The sequence below is a fragment of the Sapajus apella genome, unplaced genomic scaffold (assembly GCF_009761245.1).
Source record: "Sapajus apella isolate SASKATOON/1434 unplaced genomic scaffold, GSC_monkey_1.0 scaffold42, whole genome shotgun sequence".
NCBI classification, from domain to species: Eukaryota; Metazoa; Chordata; class Mammalia; order Primates; family Cebidae; genus Sapajus; species Sapajus apella.
The window spans coordinates 15,914,082-15,935,389 of record NW_022436982.1 but is presented as its reverse complement, the minus strand read 5'-3'; the positions used below and the strand labels follow the sequence as shown (position 1 = coordinate 15,935,389).

General features: G+C 38.4%; 1 protein-coding gene across 2 annotated transcripts in view; it reads left to right on the top strand.

Annotated features, from left to right (window-relative positions):
• Positions 1–21,308, top strand: part of SH3GL2 (SH3 domain containing GRB2 like 2, endophilin A1) — a 214,127-nt gene that overhangs the window by 183,496 nt on the left and 9,323 nt on the right. For both annotated transcript variants that reach the window (XM_032300111.1, XM_032300112.1), the window contains exons 4-5: positions 19,610–19,753; positions 20,588–20,721. In XM_032300111.1, the coding sequence (XP_032156002.1) occupies positions 19,610–19,753; positions 20,588–20,721 (278 nt within the window). The remainder of the gene's footprint in view (positions 1–19,609; positions 19,754–20,587; positions 20,722–21,308) is intronic.

Sequence of the window (21,308 nt, the reverse complement as noted above, 5' to 3'; positions counted from 1 at the left end):
TCCAGGTTCATCCATGTCCCTACAAAGGACACAAACTCATTGTTTTTGATGGCTGCATAATATTCCATGGTGTATATGTGCCACATTTTCCCTATCCAGTCTATCGTTGATGGGCATTTCGGTTGGTTCCAGGTCTTTGCTATTGTAAACAGTGCTGCAATGAGCATTCGTGTGCACGTGTCCTTATAGTAGAACGATTTGTAATCCTTTGGATATATTAATTTGGACCTGCCACATTTCAGGTGCTCAGTAGCCCCCTGTGGCCAGTGGTGCCCATGATAGATAGCACAGCATTAGATAGTTTGCCTTTCCATTCAATATATGTTTCATGTTTACCTCCTTGGTTTATGTTTATCAGTGGGTTTTTTTTTTCAATAGAGAAATGGACTCTTCCTTTAGAATTAACATATTTTCAAGTTCTGGATTAAAAAAAAAAAAAAAAAACATTTCTGAAAGTCTGTTCCATGGCCCTTGAATGGAATTGTAGACATAGTTGGACCATGTACCCTTTCCAGCCTTAGCGTCCCTGTAATGAGAGAGACTTTTTCAGTTTGCCCTGAGAAGTTACTCTTACCCTGATGTGATCATCTAATACAAATTTCCAAACTGCTTACATAAAAAGCAGCTTGAATGTGAAAAATGTTGTATACAGTAGGGGTTTATTTCTCCTTGGAAATGCTTTTCCCTTGAATGCCTAGATGGTCTAGATTTTTCCAGCATTTCTGAGATTCGCGTATTAAATTGGGGTCATTTGATATCTATTTAGAATATTTTAATAATTTCAAACCTCATTTGTAAAATATTGCCCGTGGAAATAAAAGCCAGCTGTATTCGTTTCAGCATGTCCCATTAGTCCCTGGAAAGATACTCTATCAAAATTAGTGTACTTCTTTTCCCACATGCTGTGCTCTTAATCATCTTCCAAAGATGAATAAATATAGTGATTATATTTGGTGACTGTGGAACTGAAAATGAATACATGTATTACTTGGCATTCATGTAGCCAAGTCCTTACTCTCACAACATCCTGAATTTGCTATTTTTCTTACAGGACCGGATGACTTGTATTCACCTTTGCATCCTTCAGAGTTCTTAGCATTATGTGTGGTACATTGTTTGCCATCAATATGTTTGCTGAATGGGTGGATGAATGAATATATCCATCCTTCACTTAAAGAATAAGGAATGTGTGCTGAGTGTAGTAGCCAGATCTTTTTCATTTCCAAATCCTCAGAATGAAAAAGAATCAAAATGCGTAAAGGACAGATACAAAAGCAGTTGTGAGGAAAACCTTGTTAAGCTTCAAAGGAATAGGGTCTTTCAAGAATAACTATATCAAAAAAGAAAATGTAAGTCAGATGATGGGTGAGATAATTCATGCACTATATGTATTGAAGGGCTGGAGGGTTTTCTACTTTTACATCTTTGGGGGAAATATTGAAAATTAATAGGTTCCTAAAATACTTGGGAAACTAAATAATTCAGAGTTTTAAGTCACCTAGAACTGGTGGATTAATAATATTCATTCCTTGTGTGTCTAAACAAAGAATGCTAAAGCCAGAACTTATTTAAAAGATTCTTAATAATAATAATAAAATAGTATATATTTAAAATGTTGTGTACATATATATCGAGAATTAAGCTAATGGCACCTCACATTAATAGTCCCTAAATACTATAAATAAATACTATACCTAAATCTTCAGCATGGCACTTGAGATCCAGCATGTGGTGGCCCCTGTGCTCTCTGCCTCTCCTAGTTCCTTCTTCCTCTTGTTCACCCAGCGGCCTTTAGTTTCTTCAGCGCCTCAAGTTCTTTGCCGTATCAGGAGTTTGCAGCACTGTTCCCTCTTCTTCTGGTGGAATATGGGCCCTCATCTTCCCCTTGTTTGACAGCTGTCTTCTCGCCACCCCTCTTCTCTCAGCTTATATATCTCCTCTGAGAGGCATCTACTGAGTGCCCAGTTGAAATCAGGTCTATTCCAGTTTTGTATTCTCATGCTACCTTCACATCACATGAGTTCCCCTCCACAGATCTCTTGAGAGGTTGCTCACTTAAATTAAAATGGAAAGCACTTATATGGGTTACAAAGTCCTGAGGATCTGAACTCATTCGTATGTTCCTGGCCATCTCCATCCCACTCCTTCTGAGCCAGCCTTCCGGAAACACACAGCCACATTGTTCATGGGGCCTGCCCAGCCCCTCTGCCTGAATCACTTCCTCTCCATGTCTTCTCAAAGCCTTCACTCAGGTTTCTGCTCAAATGTCAGAATTTATGCAGCTTTCCTGACCATCTTGTTTAAAACATCAATCCTTATAACTTCTTAAGCCTTTTCTTGTTTTACGTTTCTTAGAGCATTTAGCGCCACTTCAGCTGTACATTTACTTGTTAAAGTGTTGCTTGTCACTGCCACCACAATGCAGTGACTTGAGCATAGGATTTGTTTGTACACTGCAAAGAGCCCAATTCTATTCTTTTATTGTACTTTTCATAGTATTTACTTTATGCAACTTATGATTTGTTCACTGTACTGCCTTTTTCCATTATTATGCTCCTATTTTACATTCTCCACATAGCACCCAGTTCCATCATTAAAGATGTGAATCACATCTTGTCACTCCTCTGCTTGTAACTCTCTACTGGCTTCCACTCTACTGAGAATTACCCTCAGCCTCGTTCCTGCCTCAGGGTCTTTGCACAGGTGTTATTCTGCCTGGAACACTCTTCTCCAGATCCTGTTAATGTCTGCTGCTCCTCCTCACTGCACCTTTAGTCAGTTGCCATCTCCTGTACTGTCCTTTCCTGGCTCCCCTATTGAACATAGCTTCTCCTCATCCCTTTTTATATTATTTCCTGTCAACATTTGAAATTATACTCAAATGTATCTTTTTGTTTATTATTTTCCCATCACTCACATTTCTCATGCAGAACGTAATCTCCAGAAGGGTAAGGACTTGTCTATTTTGTTTACTAACTGTAATAATGGAAACAGTGCCCTCAGTAAATACTTATTGAATGAATGCTGTTTATCTCTTCCAGTATATTGTAAACATAGTCATTGAAGACAACATGTCTGTTTTACTCCTTTACATATACCCAGTTCCTAGCACAGAGTTTGGTGCTAGCAATTGATTAATTTGTTTAATGAATGAATCAAATCATATTAAGCATTTATAAACCCCATCTTACAGCAGTAACTAGCTTTTCAGGTAAGAGCCATGATCTGCAGGCTTTCACAGGTCAGGATCAGAGCTGTTACTCTGTGTAGTATCTATTTGGTGTCATGAACAATTAATATATTTCACAATTGCTATGGGAAAAGTGGGAATGTTCATACTCTTGTGTATAAAATCACTGGGCTGAAGCTATTAATAGACCATTTATATTTATATACATAGATAATAGTTGTGTCTATTTTCAGATGAGAAAACTGGAGCTGCAAGGTAGATTAAGCAGTTTTCCTGAAGTTATACAACAGAAGAGCCAGAATCTTTATTCAGATATTACTATCTCCAAAGCACATTCTGTTTTCGAAACAAAATGTCTTATGCTACAAAGTCTTAAACTACAAAGATGCCTCCAGACTTGGTGTGTGTGGCAGGTACACTCCAGGGTGACTGCTACAGATCCACACCCTTGTATAATCCCTTCCCATTGAGTGTAGATGGAACCTGTGACTTGCCGCAAAAACACGGCAGAGATAATGAAACCACCCACTCACTACTGCCTTGATTTGATTACATTATATGGCAAAATTGATGGCACATCACTCCCATGAATATGCTATATTATGTGAGACTGTCTTAGCAGAATAATCCAAGGGACATTCCCTTCCTTGTCTAGAAGAAGCACATGCTCTGTTATGACATCCTAAGGAGAAGACCACATGTCAAGGAACTGGGGGTGGTCTCTAGAGCTAAGGGTGGCCACTAACCAACAGCCAGTGGGAAGCCAGAGCTCTCCATCATACTGCAACAGGGAAGTGAACAACCTGGACTCAGAAAGACAGGAACCCATGTGGACCTGGATGTAGACTTTTCCCTACTCAGGCCTCCAGACAGCAAAGCAGCCTGGCTCACACATTGTATGCAGCCGTGTGAGACCCTGATCATAGGACTCAATTTAGGCATGCCCAGACTTATCTGTGGAAACTGTGAGATAATAAATGTGTGTTGGTTGAAGCCATTGAGTTTGTGATACTTTGTTATTCTATGTAGAAAACTGATACAGTGTGGCTGTTCCCAGCCAAAGCTCCTATTTCAAGCATACAGCTGTCTGCTGGGGCCATCAGGCTATTTGCCCAGTGGCTTTAGGCTCCCTACTTCCTTTCATTCAAGCAGGAGGTAGATTGGGAACACCTGTCACTATCATGTCAGCTTAAGATGAGGTCTCCCGAATCTCCCAGGGAGTGTAGGTCAGTCCAGTTCCAGCAAAGACTGAAGATATCTTTGTGTTTTGAAACATGTTAGTGAAGAACACTGGCTCAGTGCCTGACACTTAGTAAGGGCTCAAGAAATGTTATGCATCTTCCTTTCCCAGGGCACTGCAGCTCAACCTAGGGCATCTCAGCTGCTAACCCAGCAGTTTCTCCCTGGGCAAGGCCTTTAGGGAAAAATCCCACTACAGGATCCTTCTTACAATAAGGTCATAGTATCAACCACCACCCTCACCCTCTATGTGCTCTGAAAACCTGGGAAAGCAAAGACTCATGATGTTAGTACACTGAGGGTTGTGTGTCTTTCAAATTGCACAAACTGTTTTATGCCCCTAGGGGACAATTGCCTGCCTTCCCAGGGCATGCTGTGAGACCTGTGTTGATACCGTGCAACACTTCATCTAGAGCTGGGAGATGTTTGCTGTCCCGTGTCACGAGTTCGTCGGTCTGTTACTGTGTACTACAGCACAGTGTCTTAAAATCCCTCCCTGCTGCTTCCTACTTGGGGCATAAAAGAGCTTTGTCACTTTGGAGAGAGGTGTTATAGAAATACATTATTTAGGTTGAGAGTAGCATGATCCAGTGCTAGGGTTACCTATTTGTATAAGTTACTAGGAAAATCTTCCTCTTCCCTTTTCTCAGTTTCTTCTAATATTTAACTATAAAAGAAACAACATAGATTTGGGGATATTTACCTAAGTTTTCATTACAATATAACTCTTGTGTCATTTAGTAATGGTTAGTGTGCAAAACAGCAGAGCAAATTGCTATCAGTGCAGAGAGCACCAGAGAGCCACCTTTCAGACTTTAGATGCTCTGAGACTTCACCTAAGAAAACCAGGCCATAATATGCAATCATCACATGTTGCCAAAATGCAATACTTGCTACGATGCTATTTATTATGTAAATTTTGTTGCAGGTATTAAGTCCCAAATCTTATTTAGTGTGATTTGAGGATTTATACTCATATTACAATTATAATCTCTGTATTAGACTTCACAAATTTAGTAAAAATAATTCAGAATTATTATTTTTTCTTATCACGGTAAAATATACAGAACATGAAATGATCTTAACTATTTTTAAAGTATACATTTCAATGCTATTAAATACATTCATAATGTTGCACAATCACCACCACCATCCATCTCCATAACTCTTTTTCTCTTTTAAAGTGAAACTCTATCCCCATTAAGTAATAGCTCCCCCTTTCCAACTTCAGCCCCTGGATACCACCATTCTTTCTAGTTCCATGATTTTAATTATTCTAATTACCTCATATAAGTGGAATCATAAAACATTTGTCTTTTTGTGACTGGTTTGTTTCATTTGACATAATGTCCTCAAGGTTTACTTATGTGATAGTGTATATAAGAATCACCTTCCTTTTTTAAGGCTGAGTAATATTCCATTGTGTGTAAATACTACATTTTTGGTATTGGTTCATCTGTTGATGGACAGCTGAGTTGCTTTCACATGTTAGCTGTTGTGAATAATGCTGCTATGACCATGAGTATACAAATATATACCTGAAACCCTGCTTTCAATTATTTTGGGTAAATATCCAGAAATGGAATTGCTGGAACTTACAAGAATTCTGTTTTTTATCTTTGAGGAACCACTGTGCCCTTTTCCACACCATTTTACTTTCTCACCAATGGTGCATAAGGGTTCCATTACTCTACATCCTTGCCCACACTTATTATTTTCTGTTTTTTTGATGATTACCATCCTATGAGTGTGAGGTGGTATCTGATTGTAGCTTTGATTTGTAATGACCTAATGATTGGTGATGTTGAGCATATTTTTATGTGCTTTTTATCCATTTGTATATCTTCTTTGGAAATATCTATTCAAGTCTTTGCCCATTTATTAATATAGTTTTAGGAGTTGTGTATATATTCTGGATGTTAATCCTTTATCAGATATGATTTACAAATATTTTTCCCCATTCTGTGAGTTGCCTTTTACTCAGTACAGTGTCTTTTGATGCACACAATTTTTTTTAACTTTCTTGAAGTCCAACTTAATTTTTTTTGTTGCTGCCTATGCCTTTGGTATCATATCCAGAAGTTCATTGCCACATCCAGTGTCATGAGGCTTTTGTCTGTTTTCTTCTAAGAGTTCTAGAGTTTTAGATCTAACAGGTCTTTAATGTATTTGATGTTAATTTTTGTATATAGTGTTATAAAAGGGTCCAAATTCATTCTTTTGTATGTAGATCCATTTTTCCCAGTGCTGTTGGTTGAAAAGACTATTATTTCTCGTGAGTGGTCTTGGTACCTTTGTCAAAAATCATTTGACTGTGTATGCAAGGGTTTATTTCTGGGCTTTCTGCTCCGTTCCCTTGACCTCTCTGTCTGTCTTTATGCCAGCACCACACTGTATTGATTACCATAGCTTTGTAGTAAGTTTTCAAATCAGGAGCTATGAGTCTTCTTGCTTTGTTCTTTTTAAGATTGTTTTTGCTCTTTGGAGTCCCTTGAGATTCCATATGAATATTAGGATTTCTACAAAAAAATGTTATTGAGACTTTGATAGGGATTGTATTCAATCTGTAGATTGCTTTGAATAATATTGACATCTTAATATTAAGTCTTTGAGTTCATGAACATGGGATGTATTTCCATTCATGTATGTCTTTTAAAATTTGTTTTGGCAGTGGTTGGTAGTTTTCATTGTTGAAGTCTTTCACCTCCTTGGATAAATTAATTCCTGAGTATTTTATTCTTTTTTATACTATTGTAAATGGAATTATCTTTTTAATTTTCTTTTCAGATTGTTCATTGTCACTGTATAAAAATGCAACTGATTTTTGTGTGTTGACTTTGTGTCCTGCTACTTTGCTAAATTCATTTATTCTAACAGCTTTTTGTGGGAAATATTTAGAGTTTTCTACATGTAAGGTCATATCATCTGAAAACAGATAATTTTGCTTGTTTACATCCAATTTGGGTTCCTTTCTCTTACCTAATTTCCCTTACTAGGACTTTCAGTACTGTGTTAAATAGATGTGGTCACAGTGGCCATCATTGTCTTGTTTCTGACCTTAGAGTAAAAGCTTTGTCTTTCACCATTTAGTATGATGTTCATTGTGGAGTTTTCATATGCAACTTTTACTATGTTGAGGTAGTTTCTTCCTATTCCTAGCTTATTGAGTGTTTTTATCATGAAAATGTGTTGAACAGTCAGCAGTTATTCCTGCATCAATGGAGATGATCATGTGTATGTGTGTTTTTTTTTAAAACTTCATTTTGTAATTGTGAGGTATTAGATGGATTCATTTTTGTATATTGAACCATATGCTTGTATTTTAGGAACAAATGCCACTTGGTCATGGGGTATAATTTTTAAAATATGCTGTTGAATTTGGTTTGTTAGTGTTTCGTTGAGGATTTTTACAGCAATGATCATAACAGATATTGGTCTCTAGTTGTCTTGTAGTGTCCTTGGCTTTGATATCAAGATAATGCTGCCCTCATAGAATGAGTGGGAAATTTTCCTTCTTCAATTTTTTTGGAAAAGTTTGAGGACGGTTGGTGTTAGTTCTTCAGATATTCAGTAGAATTCAGTGGTGAAGTCGTCAGATCCTGAGCTTGTCTTTATTGGAAGATTTTTGATTACTGATTGAATCTTTTTACTAATTATAGGTCTGTTCAGATGTTGTATTTCTTTGTGAGTTAGTCTTGGTAAGTTTTTTGTTTCTAAGAGTTTGTCATTTAGGTTATACAATTCATTGGTGTACAGGTGTTCATAGTACTCTCTTAATAATCCTGTTTACTAATGTAGAAGCAGGATGAATATCCCTACCTTTTATTTCTGATTTTAGTAATGTGTGTCTTTTCCCTCTTTTTTTCAGTTCGTCTAGCTAAATGTTTGTCAATTTTGCTGATCTTTTCCAAGAACAAACTTTTAATTTTTTCCATCAATTAAAGACATTATTGACTCTTGATAGGTGATGAAGAGGCAAGTGTATTTTTAGCTGTTGGTTGCCATTTCAGCGAAATAGCTGTCAACTGTAACTTTCTCCAAAAGTGGAAAAATAGAGAAAAAAACTAACATTTATTTAGTGCCTGCTTTGGTTATCAACACCACCTCGTTTCACTAACAGAATATTTTGAACCCTGCCCTGTGTTATTCCTTTGATGCCACGGACCCTTGCATTAATTGGTAGGAGGTGATAATAGATTCTGTTATAGGAGAAGGCATTTCTGATTGTTTTATCTTCAAAAGGCGACTATATTTTTTAATTTAAATGTCACTTTGGTCCTCTGAATTTTAATGCTTGTGTAAAAATGTTGCTGGTAATTAGAAATTAATTATCCTTAATGAAATTTGACAGTTTTCTACAAGAAAGGAAAATAAGTTACCTTTGTGTTTTTCTTGAACTATTCAGTTGATTTTTTTAAAAAAAAAAATCTTGTTTTTGCACAGACCCATACACATAAACGATCATTAAGACATGGTCCGGCTGTAGTATACATTGTTGCAGAAATTTTAAAAAGGGGAAGGATTTTATAAATAATTAAATTTTTCTTGCAGTTTAAAAATAAGACCTACTGGTTTTGATCTCAGTGATGGTTTTGCAAAGGAGTCTGTTTCTTTGGTTTTGAAAATGTACATTAAAATTCTGTGTATGCTGACATAGATGCCATCTACTAATTTGTAAATGACTTCATCCACTTGTTCTACGGGATTCTAATGCATGTATCAGATTTTTAGATTGGAAAAGCAATACAAAGTTCAGTAGGCCAATCTCCTTATGTTGAGTGTGGAGGCAGAGGTTTAAGAGGTTAAGCTCGTCCAAGGTCATGCAGGTGGAACGATCTTCAGGCTGCTAACTCACATGGGCTCATCCTGCTTCCTGAGTGATGATACTTCATCACCTCTGCATTTTTAAACACCTAAGAAGTGTAAGTATAGCTAAAGCTTTACATTTTGCTGCTGAGAAGTCTTAATTTGACCTTTTTTAATGAAGATGTAATAAAGCAATGAGAGCCAATACAGCCTTCTGGGAATCTGAGAACAGTGAGCTTTTGAGAAACAGCTATGATTCAGATTCTGGCTCAGCTTCTTGTTGGTACCTGTCCTTGGGCACCTTACATCATTTTTCTGTACTTTATTTTTGTATCTGTAAAATGTAGAAACAAAACCCATCTCTTGTGTTTTTGCAAGGCTGGATGATGTATACGAATTATGTAAGAGGTAGATACTTCTGAAATGATAGCTATAGGACGAAATCTGGTTATGGGCCCCAGTTTTTCCAATATTTCAGAACTCTTAAGTTTTCAGACAAGAGAGTATTAATTATGAATACTAGTACAAATTATTTGGCATTTGTACTGCTCAAGATCTCTGCTTCTTTGGGCAACGAGGCTTGGTTTCTATACAACAGTTAGGGATGACAAAGAAATTAAGTCACTAAAAGCAGTGAAAGGCTTCAGAAACCGTGTTTCGCGTGTTTGGTCTTCACTGATAAATGCTAAAGCCATTAGGTTTTCCCCATCAGTCAGAACACGAAGATGTGACTTGGAGTACTGTGGCTGCCTGTTCTGCCCAAGTGCATCCACTGTATTCATCAACTCACACCAAGGGTGGGGGGCTTGCATTTTCTTCTTCCCTGTTGTGATAGACAGGTGTCCTGTCACTATGTTTTTATTTCAAATTTCACAGTGAAGGAAACCACTCTTGAGAATATAGCAGTTTAAATCAGGTTGTAATTTTTAGAAAATGATTTACGGAAGGTCTTTCCCCAAATAACACTTATTATAATCATCTAGGGTGGGGAGAAAATGGGGTGCAGAGGGCAGACTCACCCCTCATCCCTGCACTTCCAGCAGTGAGCACTCATTTCCATACCCCTGTGCCTCTGCAGCTCCAACCTGTGTTCAGATTTGTGCTGGCATCTCTGTTCCACAGATACTGCTGGTTTCCAGCACGGCAGAAATCTCATTTGTGATAAACTTTGATTTTGAATTGTAGTAAATGAAACTAAAAAAAAAAAAAAAAAAAAAAAAAAAAACCACAGACATTAAAACTCCCTATTTTTTCCTTAGGAGGAGGAGCATTCTATCTTCTGTCATTAATGTTTTTGGGACTGAACCCCCTTATAAAACACTGCTTTTGCCTAGCCCTCAGAGGCTTGTGAGCCACAGGTCCCTTGAGATTTTACACCTTTCCAGAAAACATATCTCAAGGGCTTTCCTGCAAATGTCTGTCACAACCTCAACAGCCTCACAACTTCAAGTCTGTTCTGTTTTAGAGACAAACACACAAAAATGCTAGCAAGGAAGTGTTAATACTTGCTCAGAGATTGTCAGGAACATTGTCCTTAAGAGTGAGAAATCTGAATGATGTGTATATGAGTGTGTTATATTATTCTTTATACTTTGCATTTTCAAAATATCCCATCTTTTTAAAGCCAGGAAGTATAATAACACTTTACCTGGCCACCACAGATGAGAACTGGAGTGCAGTAAAACTTCCCACAAGCTGGGAGGTTAATCAGCAGTGTGCTGCTACAGGCTTAACAACTGTCTTTCTAGAAGAAAAACCTTGATTTGTAGCATTAGCCAGTTTCCGTGTCTTCCATGGCCATTTTCAAGCTACCAGTGTGCCATCACTGAACTCTGACTTGGGAAAAGGGTCTCACTCTTGGCTCCCCTGAGCAGTGCTGGCCTAACTCCAGCACACCACTGGGTGGAACTGCCAAGGAAGAGGAGCTCCCACGGGTAGGGAGGCAACAAATGCTTTGTAAATACCTGTAGATGGAGGCAGGGAGACCTTTGCGGGATGGAGAATGTTAGGGACCTGCCTCTTCTTTATTTCTGAAAAATCTTAGATTACACATTCATCGGTTGATCTTGTGCTTGTGTGCTTATGGAAATAAAGCATGTAGTCAGTAAAATATGGTTACCCAAGGACTCAGTAAATTATGCAGTCAAGAAATTGTATATATTTGTGGAGGTTTCTTTCAAAGTTAACTTTTTAAGATGACTTTATTCAAAAAGAATAAACTCAGATGGAATATTTATAAAGATAAAAGCATCAGAAATCCATGTGAAATGAAAATTATGTAATAATTGGTTTAAAGATAAAAGCATCAGAAATCCATGTGAAATGAAAATTATGTAATAATTGGTTTGCTCACAAATATAGGAAATCAGATAGTTTTAAAAAATTACTTTGATTTAAAGCTTGTTAAAATAATCAGGTTATAAAAAAAAGTATATGGGTTGAATAGTATCCTTCCCAAATTCATTTCCCCCAAGAACCTCAGAATGGGACCTAGGTCAGCTCAGGTTGCTGTAACAAAATGTCATAGGCTGGGTGGCTTAAACAACACAGATTTATTTTCTTGCAGTTCTGGAGGTTATATAGTCCAAGATCAAGGTGCTGGACCATGTTTTAATTTCTGATGAGGGCTGTCTTCCTGGCTGGTAGATGACCGCCTTCTCACTGTGTCCTCACGTGACCTTTTCATGGTGCATGTGTGTGTGGAGAGAGAGAGATCATTCTCTCTCTTCCTCTCTTATAAGGTCACCAATCCTTTTGGGTTAGGACTTTGACCTTCTGACTTCACTTAACCTGAGTTACTTCCTAAAAGCGCTATCTCCAAATACAATTACACTGTGTATTAGGGCTTCAGTATATGAATTTGGGGAGGACAAATAGCAGTCTTCTCACCTTTTTTACATTCATCACTTACCAACGCTATTCCTTTGGCCTAGGTGGAGCTCTTATCCCTATGTTTAGTTTTATACTAGAGGCAAACTAGATATTTATAGCTAAACCCACCAGACTATTAGAACTTTCCTCTTGTCCATGATAATTGGGAATGCCATATTTATACATTTCAATATACCTCTTGGTAACCTACTTCCATAACACAGTTTATCATATTGGTCATAGCCTCCATTTTATTGAATATTTCTGTAAGTCCCAGGCACAGTGCTGGATACATAAACCCAGCAAAGTAGCTTTGATTTCCCCCATTCTGTGGATGAAGAAATACATTCATTTTTTTCAGTTATCTTCCACATTTACTCTAAGTCCTGGGCATGTATGAGTGAATGAGGCAGACAAAGCTCCTGCCCTCATGGAGCCTATACTTTGGAAGGGTGAGACTGATAGAGAATAATACCTAATATCAGGTGTGAACAGTGCAATGAAGAAAAATGGAAGAGTAAGAGGGGGAGAGTGTGACCATGCCCAGGAAGCTCTCATATATATGAGAACAATAAAGAGCAATGTTGACAGGGGGAGGCCAGAGGGGCCAGAGCACATAGGACCTTGTCACTATTGTTGGGACTTTGGTTCCTACCTTGGACATGAGAACACATTAAAGTGCTTTGGGGAGAAGAGTGATGTGATCTGACTTACACTAAGTAGGACTGTCCTAACTTTTCTAGGGAGAATAGATTATAGGGGGCAAGCGTGGAAGCAGGCAAGCCAGTAGGAGCCTATTTTAATAATCCAGGCTAGAGATGGTAGTGGCTTACACCAGAGTGAGAAGCAGTCTGATCCTAGATGTGTGTTGAATGTAGAGCTGACAGAATTTGCTGACTAATTACATATGAGGCAAGAGAGACATCAAAGATGGCTATGAAGTCTAGGGCCTGAGCAGGTGGAAAAATGAATGGAGTCGTAGTCATTAATATTGAGAGTAAATATAGGAGGAGCAGGTTCAGGATGATGATGGGAAATCTGTTGTTTAGTTTGAATATGTTAAGTTTGAGAGACCTACACATCCTAGTACAGTCAAGTAGGTATTAGAATACCTGAGTCTGCAATACAGTATAAAGGGCTGGCCTGCAGAGATACATGAGAATCATCAGCTTACCAACTCAAAGAGGTGATACAGTTGCCCAGAGCTAATAACAGGTGGGACTTCAGTGCCCAGGCTTGCTTACTCTTATCCCCAAGGCCCTTTGGACACATGCTCTGTGGCCTAAGCCACTGGATATTTCAAATCATTAAGACAGAGATGGGGTCCTTAAATCTATGATTTTAAAATGTTCTGAGTAATTCTGATATGCATCAGGTTGACCACCACTAGTAAAAGCCTTTAGGGAAGGATTTTTCTTTGTGAAGGGGGAGACTTAGGGATTTCCATCTGAAGCTTTTAGTCTCACAGGAAATTTGATGGAATGGGGAAAAGAATGGGTTTGAGAGTGGCTCAGAGCTGAGCCTGAATCCAATCTTTGCCTGTTAGTGACTATGAGAACTTGGATAGGCTTTCCAGCCTCTGAGGTTCCGTATCCTCACTTTATAGATGTAGCCCATCCCTCTTTCTACAAATAGGAATAATTGAACCAGACTCACATAGTTGTGAAGATTAAGATAAATTGCTTATATAAAGCTCCTGGCTTAGAGCAGACACTAAAGGTTAATCTCACCTGCCTTATATAAAGCCACCTGAAGAAAAAACTGTTCTTGAATTTTGTTTCATCTTCATTGGGTGGCTATTTTCTTCTGCTTCTTTCTGTTATCTAATGGCCTAGACTTCAAGTTTCCAGATATTGTCAGATAAGTTACTTCTCTTGCCCCCACCTCCACCCTCCTTTGAGCTCAAGACGAATCTACTTGGTTGTCTGCTGTACAACCACATGGATACTGTTAGGTTTGTGTTTCTGCAGTTGAAGTACTTACACACTTCCTCTCTAAAATCTTCTCTTTGCCCTGTGTTCTTCATCTCAGATTTGTATCATCACCTCCCAGGCTTTCAGTCTAGAGACTTTAACACAGTGGTTCCCAACCTTGGCTGCACATTAGAATCACCTTTGGGATTTTAAAAACTGTCATGTCCAGACCACATGCCAAAACAATTACATCAGGATCTTTAGGAGTGAAATTTCTTAATTTTTTATTGATCTATAACATACAAAAAGTACAACACATACATCATAAGTATATTGCTCAGTAAACTATTATAAACTGATACTTCTGTTTAAAGGTACATAGTTCAAGAAACTGAACTTTGTCAATGTTCTAAAAGCTCCTTCCACAGACACTAGCTGCACTGACTTCTAACACTATACGCCTTTATCTGTTCTGTAACTGAAGTGTGATCATAGAACATGTATTCTTTTGATCTGGCTTTTTTGATTCAACTTTCTGTGTGTTCTACTTCTTTCGTTCTCATTGCTCTGTAGAATTCCCTTGTGAAAACATAGCACAGTTTAATTGTCCATTTTCTCCACTGATGAGCATTTAGGTGTTTCCATTTTGTAGATATTTTGAATAGCACATTTTTGTAGATATCTGTTATACATGTACACATACATGATGGATATACACATAGAAGTGGAGTTACTGGGTTGCAGGGTATATGTCTGTTCAAACACTGCTGAATTGTTGTTCAGGATGTTCTACTAGTTTATCTTCCTACCAGCAGCATTTGAGAGTTCCGATTGTCCCGAACTCTGAACGCTTGATCTGTCTCTGTTTTGTGACTTTACTCAGATTCTCCAGGTACCTAGAATGGCCTTTCCCAGGTCTCTCCCTTTACAGTTCACTCTTCCAGAAAGTCCAGCTCAAGTGTCACCTGTTCATTAGCCTCCTCTGTCTTACTCTTTCAGGTGGAATTTGTTGCTGTGTCCTCTGCATTGTAAATATTAATACATTGCAGCCTCGACCATGCTTTGCCTCACAGGAGTGAGCAAGCATGCTGACTCTCCACCTGGATAATAAGCTTTTTGAGAGTAGAGGCTGCACCTCATTTCTCCCAGAGTCTCCCTAGCCATAGCCTTTTTACCTTATAGGTACTTCATGAATATTTCTTTTCCTTACTTCATCACAGGGAAAATCTTTTAAAAATAGATTTTTGGTAAATGATTATTGAACCAAGCAGTGAAACTTCACATTTTTTCTGTATAGGGAATACATCATTATTTCCAGCATAACCTACTTATTGATATTAATTAATCTTTTTAAACTCCTTGGTGTAGGGCTCATGATTTAGCTTGGGAACTCTCTTTTTCGAGGAAAATAAGAGCCTCTTTTCTGATCCTGGGAGATCATGTGACCACTCTTTATCATCCTCACATAAAGCAGATTTTCGTGGCATAATTTAAAAATGAAGTGCTTCCAAAGAGTCAGATTCCTAAGGGACAATTGGAGTGAATGATGGCAAACCATATAGCTTTTTAGCCTACTAGAGAAGTGGAACTGTACTTTATGAAATGGAGTCAGGAGAAATGAAAAGACCCAGTGGTAGCCTTGGAATCCTTAACATTTAATTAGTGTAGGGAAAAGCAGGCCTGGTGCCAAGGAGACCTGCTCTCTCAACCCATCCTGTGTTACCAGAGTGAGTGGTGTGATCAGATTGAATCAGCAGCCTCTTGTGCCATGCCAGAGCACAGTAGGAGGTCATGGTGCTTTTGAACAGGAAAGCTTTACCTGAGGATTTGAACAAATGATGTACACAGAAGCATTTTATAAAAAAGTAAAATGTTTAAATGAACTTATTCAGCCCACAGCAGGGAAGAGCAAGGAAAAACTGGAACCCACCGGCACTTCTGCATCTGTCTGTCACCCCCTCTAACTATCGGCAGCCTAGGGCTACTGCTTCAACTTCACCTCCTAAATCTTGCACAGCCTTACTTTGGACCGGTTCTGACTTTTGTCTATGGAAACATGTAAGGAAGGGACTCTGGGCAGTGCAGTTTCCTGTGCAACCAAGTTGTCAGTAGAGCATTCCAGAACACACACTCAGACAGGAGAGCCTGGAAGGGGTAAAGAAAGAATATTTTCCCTAGTGTCCAGTGCCTATTATGTTGTATGTGCTGGCTTTTGGTGTTTATCTTTGACCGCTGGTAACAATCTTACACATGAGAGATTTCTCAGGGATTCACAGCTAAGTAGCAAGATTTACAGCCTGGATTTTTAGCTATGTCTGCATGAACTCAAAGCTAATGTTCATTATAATGGACTCTGCTGTTTTCCATGGAAAGCCTTCTTAATGGACTCTACTGTTTTTCCTGTTTGTTTAGATTAGGAAATAAAAATGTTAAAAACTACGGTTTAGCAGAAGTACTGAGTTTTTCAGCATCCTCAGCTAGTTGCCACACTAGATAAGTAGCTGTAAGACAGACTGGGCAGTGACTCATGTGGGCACTGCTTTTAGGTCAGAGGAAAATAACTCAGGCAGGGCTAGCAGAGCTTCCATTTTATTCTCAGCAGAGCTTATAGCTCCCTTTGGCTGTTCCCAGAATTAGAAAGCTTGTCAGGGATGCTACAGATGATGCTTTAGAGTTGAGAGTTAAGACTGAGCCTCAGCTGCCCCCTTTTGCCTTCTTTAAAAGATCGCATAAATTTTAAAGTCAAAAAAGAAACTGCTCATTTTAGCAGAGGACAAAACAATGGGGCCCTTTTGGGAATAGGTCAGCCTTTTATGGTCATCTTCCTGCTGTTTCAGTCTAGCCAATAAATTTCCTTCTGGGAATCACCTAGAAGTAGAGTCATACAGCCTAGGTTTGAAAAAGAGGACTTAGGCTCATTTAGAAGAGAAGGGACGTGGATCTCTATGGGCGCATACAACTTGGTAAAGCAATGCAGGCTGAGACTATGTAATAGGAATTTGAGTGCTTTAATTTGTGTTTTCCAAGCTCACTCTCAGTTTCTTAAAGTACTGCTTTAAACAATCATTTAAAGATAATTCTGTTAACATTTAAAGATGGTTAATTCAGAGGTCTGATGATACTTTTAATAACATTAAAGTTTCATTAACTCAAGATTATTAATACAAATGTAATAAATTTTTGAATCAATTTAAAATCTCGTCTCTTCAAAGATGTGGATTAATAGGTTTCTTTTTTTGGTTATTTGAAGTAGATATGCTAATAGAAAATGGCTTTCTTCTTCCTTCTCATGAAAGTATAGAATATATCCAAGATATTCTTAAGTAGTAAACGAATAAAGCCCTTCTTAGTTGAACAACATTCAAAATGATGAATTTGAAAATCAGCCACAATGTTAATTAAACTGTTTAGAATTACTTACCTGGAGACAGCCCTTAATAGAGCCAAGATATAAGCACTTACCACATTCAGCTTTTATAAAAGGAATACACCCTTAAATGTAAAATGACCCTCATAGGATTTGTAGGGATTAACTCAAGTGCAGTTTCATTACTCTGTTCTTCCTTTCGTTCTATTCATTCTGTACTTTTTATTGCCTGGTGTTTGCTTATCTTATTTGCCCTGTTTGCCTGTTATTTGTGCTGTCATTCTTCAGTGTCCCCCTAGTATACTGTACGTATTAGCCATGATAATATGTATTATATTTGTTGTCGCTGTCTGTCTGACTCCTCACTATATTGGAGCACCTTGAGCGTAGGGACTGTGTCCTTCCTGGATCTCAGATGTGGCTTACCGCAGAAAATAATGGTATTGTCCCTTAAAAAATGATTCTGTGGGGTTTTCTCTCTTTTTCTCTCTTTTTTTTTCTTAAGAGACAGAGTCTTGCTGTGTCACCCAGGCTGGAGTGCAGTGACACCATCATAGGTCACTACAGCCTCAAACTCCTGGCTTCGAGCAATCTTTCCATGTCAGCCTCCCTAGTAATTGAGACTACAGATGGGCACCACCATATCCTGATAACTTTTAAATTTTTTTTGTAGAAATGAGGTCTTGCTATGTTGCCTTGCTGGTCTCAAACTCCTGGCCTCAAGTGATCCTCCTGCCTTGGGCACCCAAGGTGCTGGGATGACAGGCATGAGCCACCACACCTAGCCTGCATTTTCTATTTTTCAAATTTAACATAAGATTCCTTTTATATGAGAAAATAAGTGAATCTTATATTTTTTCAGTCACCACCAGCCTTCACATGTGTTGTTAGCCTGACTAAATGCTACATACTATTTGGTGACTGTCACCCCCTCTAGCTATCGACAGCCTTAGGGCTACTGCTTCAACTTCACCTCCTAAATCTTGCACAGCCTTACTAAGTATCTAAGTTTGAAGATACTTCCCTCTAGGAATCCTTTGCAATGCCCCTCCCTGACAGACGAGGACAGAGCCGTATATCTGGGACTCTCCTCAATCCCTTATCATGGCACTTGGTATATATACTTCACTCTAATTGATTTTAAAATAGACTCTACCCTCCTTTGTGAAAGCAGGGACCATAATTATCTTGCTTATTGTAACAGGGTTACAGGATGTCCACTCCTGATAACTTTTCTCATCTCTATTCAATACCTCTAAGACTCAAAGTTTAAATAAAAGCCTGTGTTAAATAAGTGTTCAAGATTAAGTGTCAGCCACTGAATGCTGAAAGTACCTTAAGCTGTGATTCTATCTGGGGTTTCCATGACGATGGAATTTGGGGTATAGTCCTAGGTTAATGTGTAATCCTAACTCTAATTATGAACCTGAGGAACCTAGGTATCAATTAAACCTAGCATCAATTAAATCATAGGCTTTAACAATTTTTTAATAAAGCTGTTTTTACCACTAAAACTGGAATTGCTTTCTAGGCAACTTCTTTTATAAAAACAAAAGCAAAGAAAGAGAAATTGAAATGCTCTCTTTCAGGCACAAAACTAATTTTCTCTACTTATGTGCTAGACAAGTGATTAAGTCTTTTTAATGAGCACAGTATTTTTGTTCTTCATGGGTCTGTTTACCATCAGAATCTTAGTTGAGAAATGATTTTGAAAATAGTTCTATTTCATACCTGGTATAAGTGAAACAAGGCATAAAGCTCGCTCCGCAAGAATTTACCATTCGTTACATACTTTAATCCTTAGACTCCTATAATTGAAATATGAAACTAGAATAAAATTTAGAGATCATCACATAATCCAGGAGTTTCTAAAAAGCTCTCCATGGAAGCACCCAGCTCCACAGAGTCACTGCAGGGGCCACCACAATGAAGGGAGGATGGTGAAGGGCACACAGTGATAGAATTTGAGCCTGTACTCCTGCTTCACCCAGAACAGCATTCCTGTCATTCATTATAAGATCTTAAGGGAAAGGGAGAGTTTAGTGCTTTAAAAAAGTGATTGATTTGACTGACCGATGGAGAGAACACTGGAGGGCACTGAAGGTACACTTACAAGTAGCTGAGCTACTGTGTAGGCTGCTTTGAGACCTGATCCTCCACCTGGCCCTGTTTCTGCTGTGTCACATTGCCTACTCTGAAATCTTCTTTTCTCTTCACCTTCAGCTTCCAGAGCTAAGCTCAGCATGATCAACACCATGTCAAAAATCCGTGGCCAGGAGAAGGGGCCTGGCTATCCTCAGGCGGAGGCACTGCTGGCGGAGGCCATGCTCAAATTTGGAAGAGAGCTTGGAGATGATTGCAACTTTGGTAAGAAGTGATTCCTCACATTATAATTCCTTCATTTGTCTGTGAGATTTTGGTGATGGTAAGAAATTCTATGGGAAATCAGACAAATAATTTTATATTTTGATTTTTAATTTTAGATGTTATATACATGGGCCAAAAATTTGTTTTCAGAATTATTTCATCTGCTCTAAGGTGATTATCTTACAAGTTTTCTTCCTCCCTTCCCCTCATGAGACCTCAGTCTTTACAGTAGCTTTGGTTGACATATCCAGATGCCTCCTTGGAACTTTCTATTGAGTGTTTCTGGCAGTCATTGAGCATTGAAGCAGAGTGAGCAGCCACAGTCAGCATGATTCAAGGCCCTGCCACGTGGGCTTTTTCATAGATCTTTACTCACTTGTATATAGTACCTAGTTCTACTGCCCAAGGTGAGACATGATTTATTCCTTCACCCTGTCCCCCTCAACGCTACCACAACCAACATCTTATGCTTTTACCCCCTTAAGATAATGGGATCTCCTTCCTGGTTGAACCTTGCTATTTCTGGTACTTGTCTCTACTAAATATATTGGCCTTAAGCTTGTCCCATATTAGGGAAAGCTGGTACAGGGAGCTTCCTAAATTGCTTTTGAAAGGAAAAAGTAACTGTTACATTCTTGATGAGAGGTATTTACCCTCTTAGGGGGCATTGAGTCTGTTGCCTGGAGTGAACTGAAGATACCTATTCTCTCTTGTCTGTTGTTGTCTTTAGAAGGCAAGTGGTAATCTTTTGGGTTTTCATCTGTGAAGGGCCCTGTTATTGTGAGTGCATTTCATCTTTATTCTGTAACATAAAAGAGCTTTGTTCTCTCCTAGGCCCAGCACTTGGTGATGTGGGGGAGGCCATGCGGGAACTCTCGGAGGTCAAAGACTCTTTGGACATAGAAGTGAAGCAGAACTTCATTGACCCTCTTCAGAATCTTCATGACAAAGATCTTAGGGAAATTCAAGTACGTACAATGCATCTTCTGGAAAGTGGGTGTTGAAATCATGCAGATCCAGATGCCCTTTTTCTTTAGAAAACGTTTTTTTTAGCTCACCCTTTGTGTTGTCAGCTCTGGGCACATAAATTACAAAACAACTTAGTAAGACAAAATGAGAGAAAACAGAAATGTGATACTTTTCATCCTGATAAGACTGTGCCACTCATAAGGGTTGTCTCTGACTTCTCTGATTTTCATATTGGATAGCTTTTTTCAGACTTATTCTCCAGAGAATAATATTCTTTCCCTGAGAATACACAGTTTTATTAATTATTCTGTGGTTTGCTGGACTGATTTCACCCACTTAAATTTTAGTTGTACTAGTTGTTAGCTTAAATAAATAGTATTTTATCACTCTATAAGCATATATATATTTTTCAAGGCCCAAAATTAGATGGAAGCATATGTTTTTATATCAGTATTTTCATAATGGTTGTTAGGAATGAGAAAGAATACCAACTATCCTTTTTCTAAAACATGTAGAACAGTTGAGCTATTTCTAATAAATAAAGTTCATATGTCTTTGAGTGTGGAATGTTTGCTCACTTTTTTAT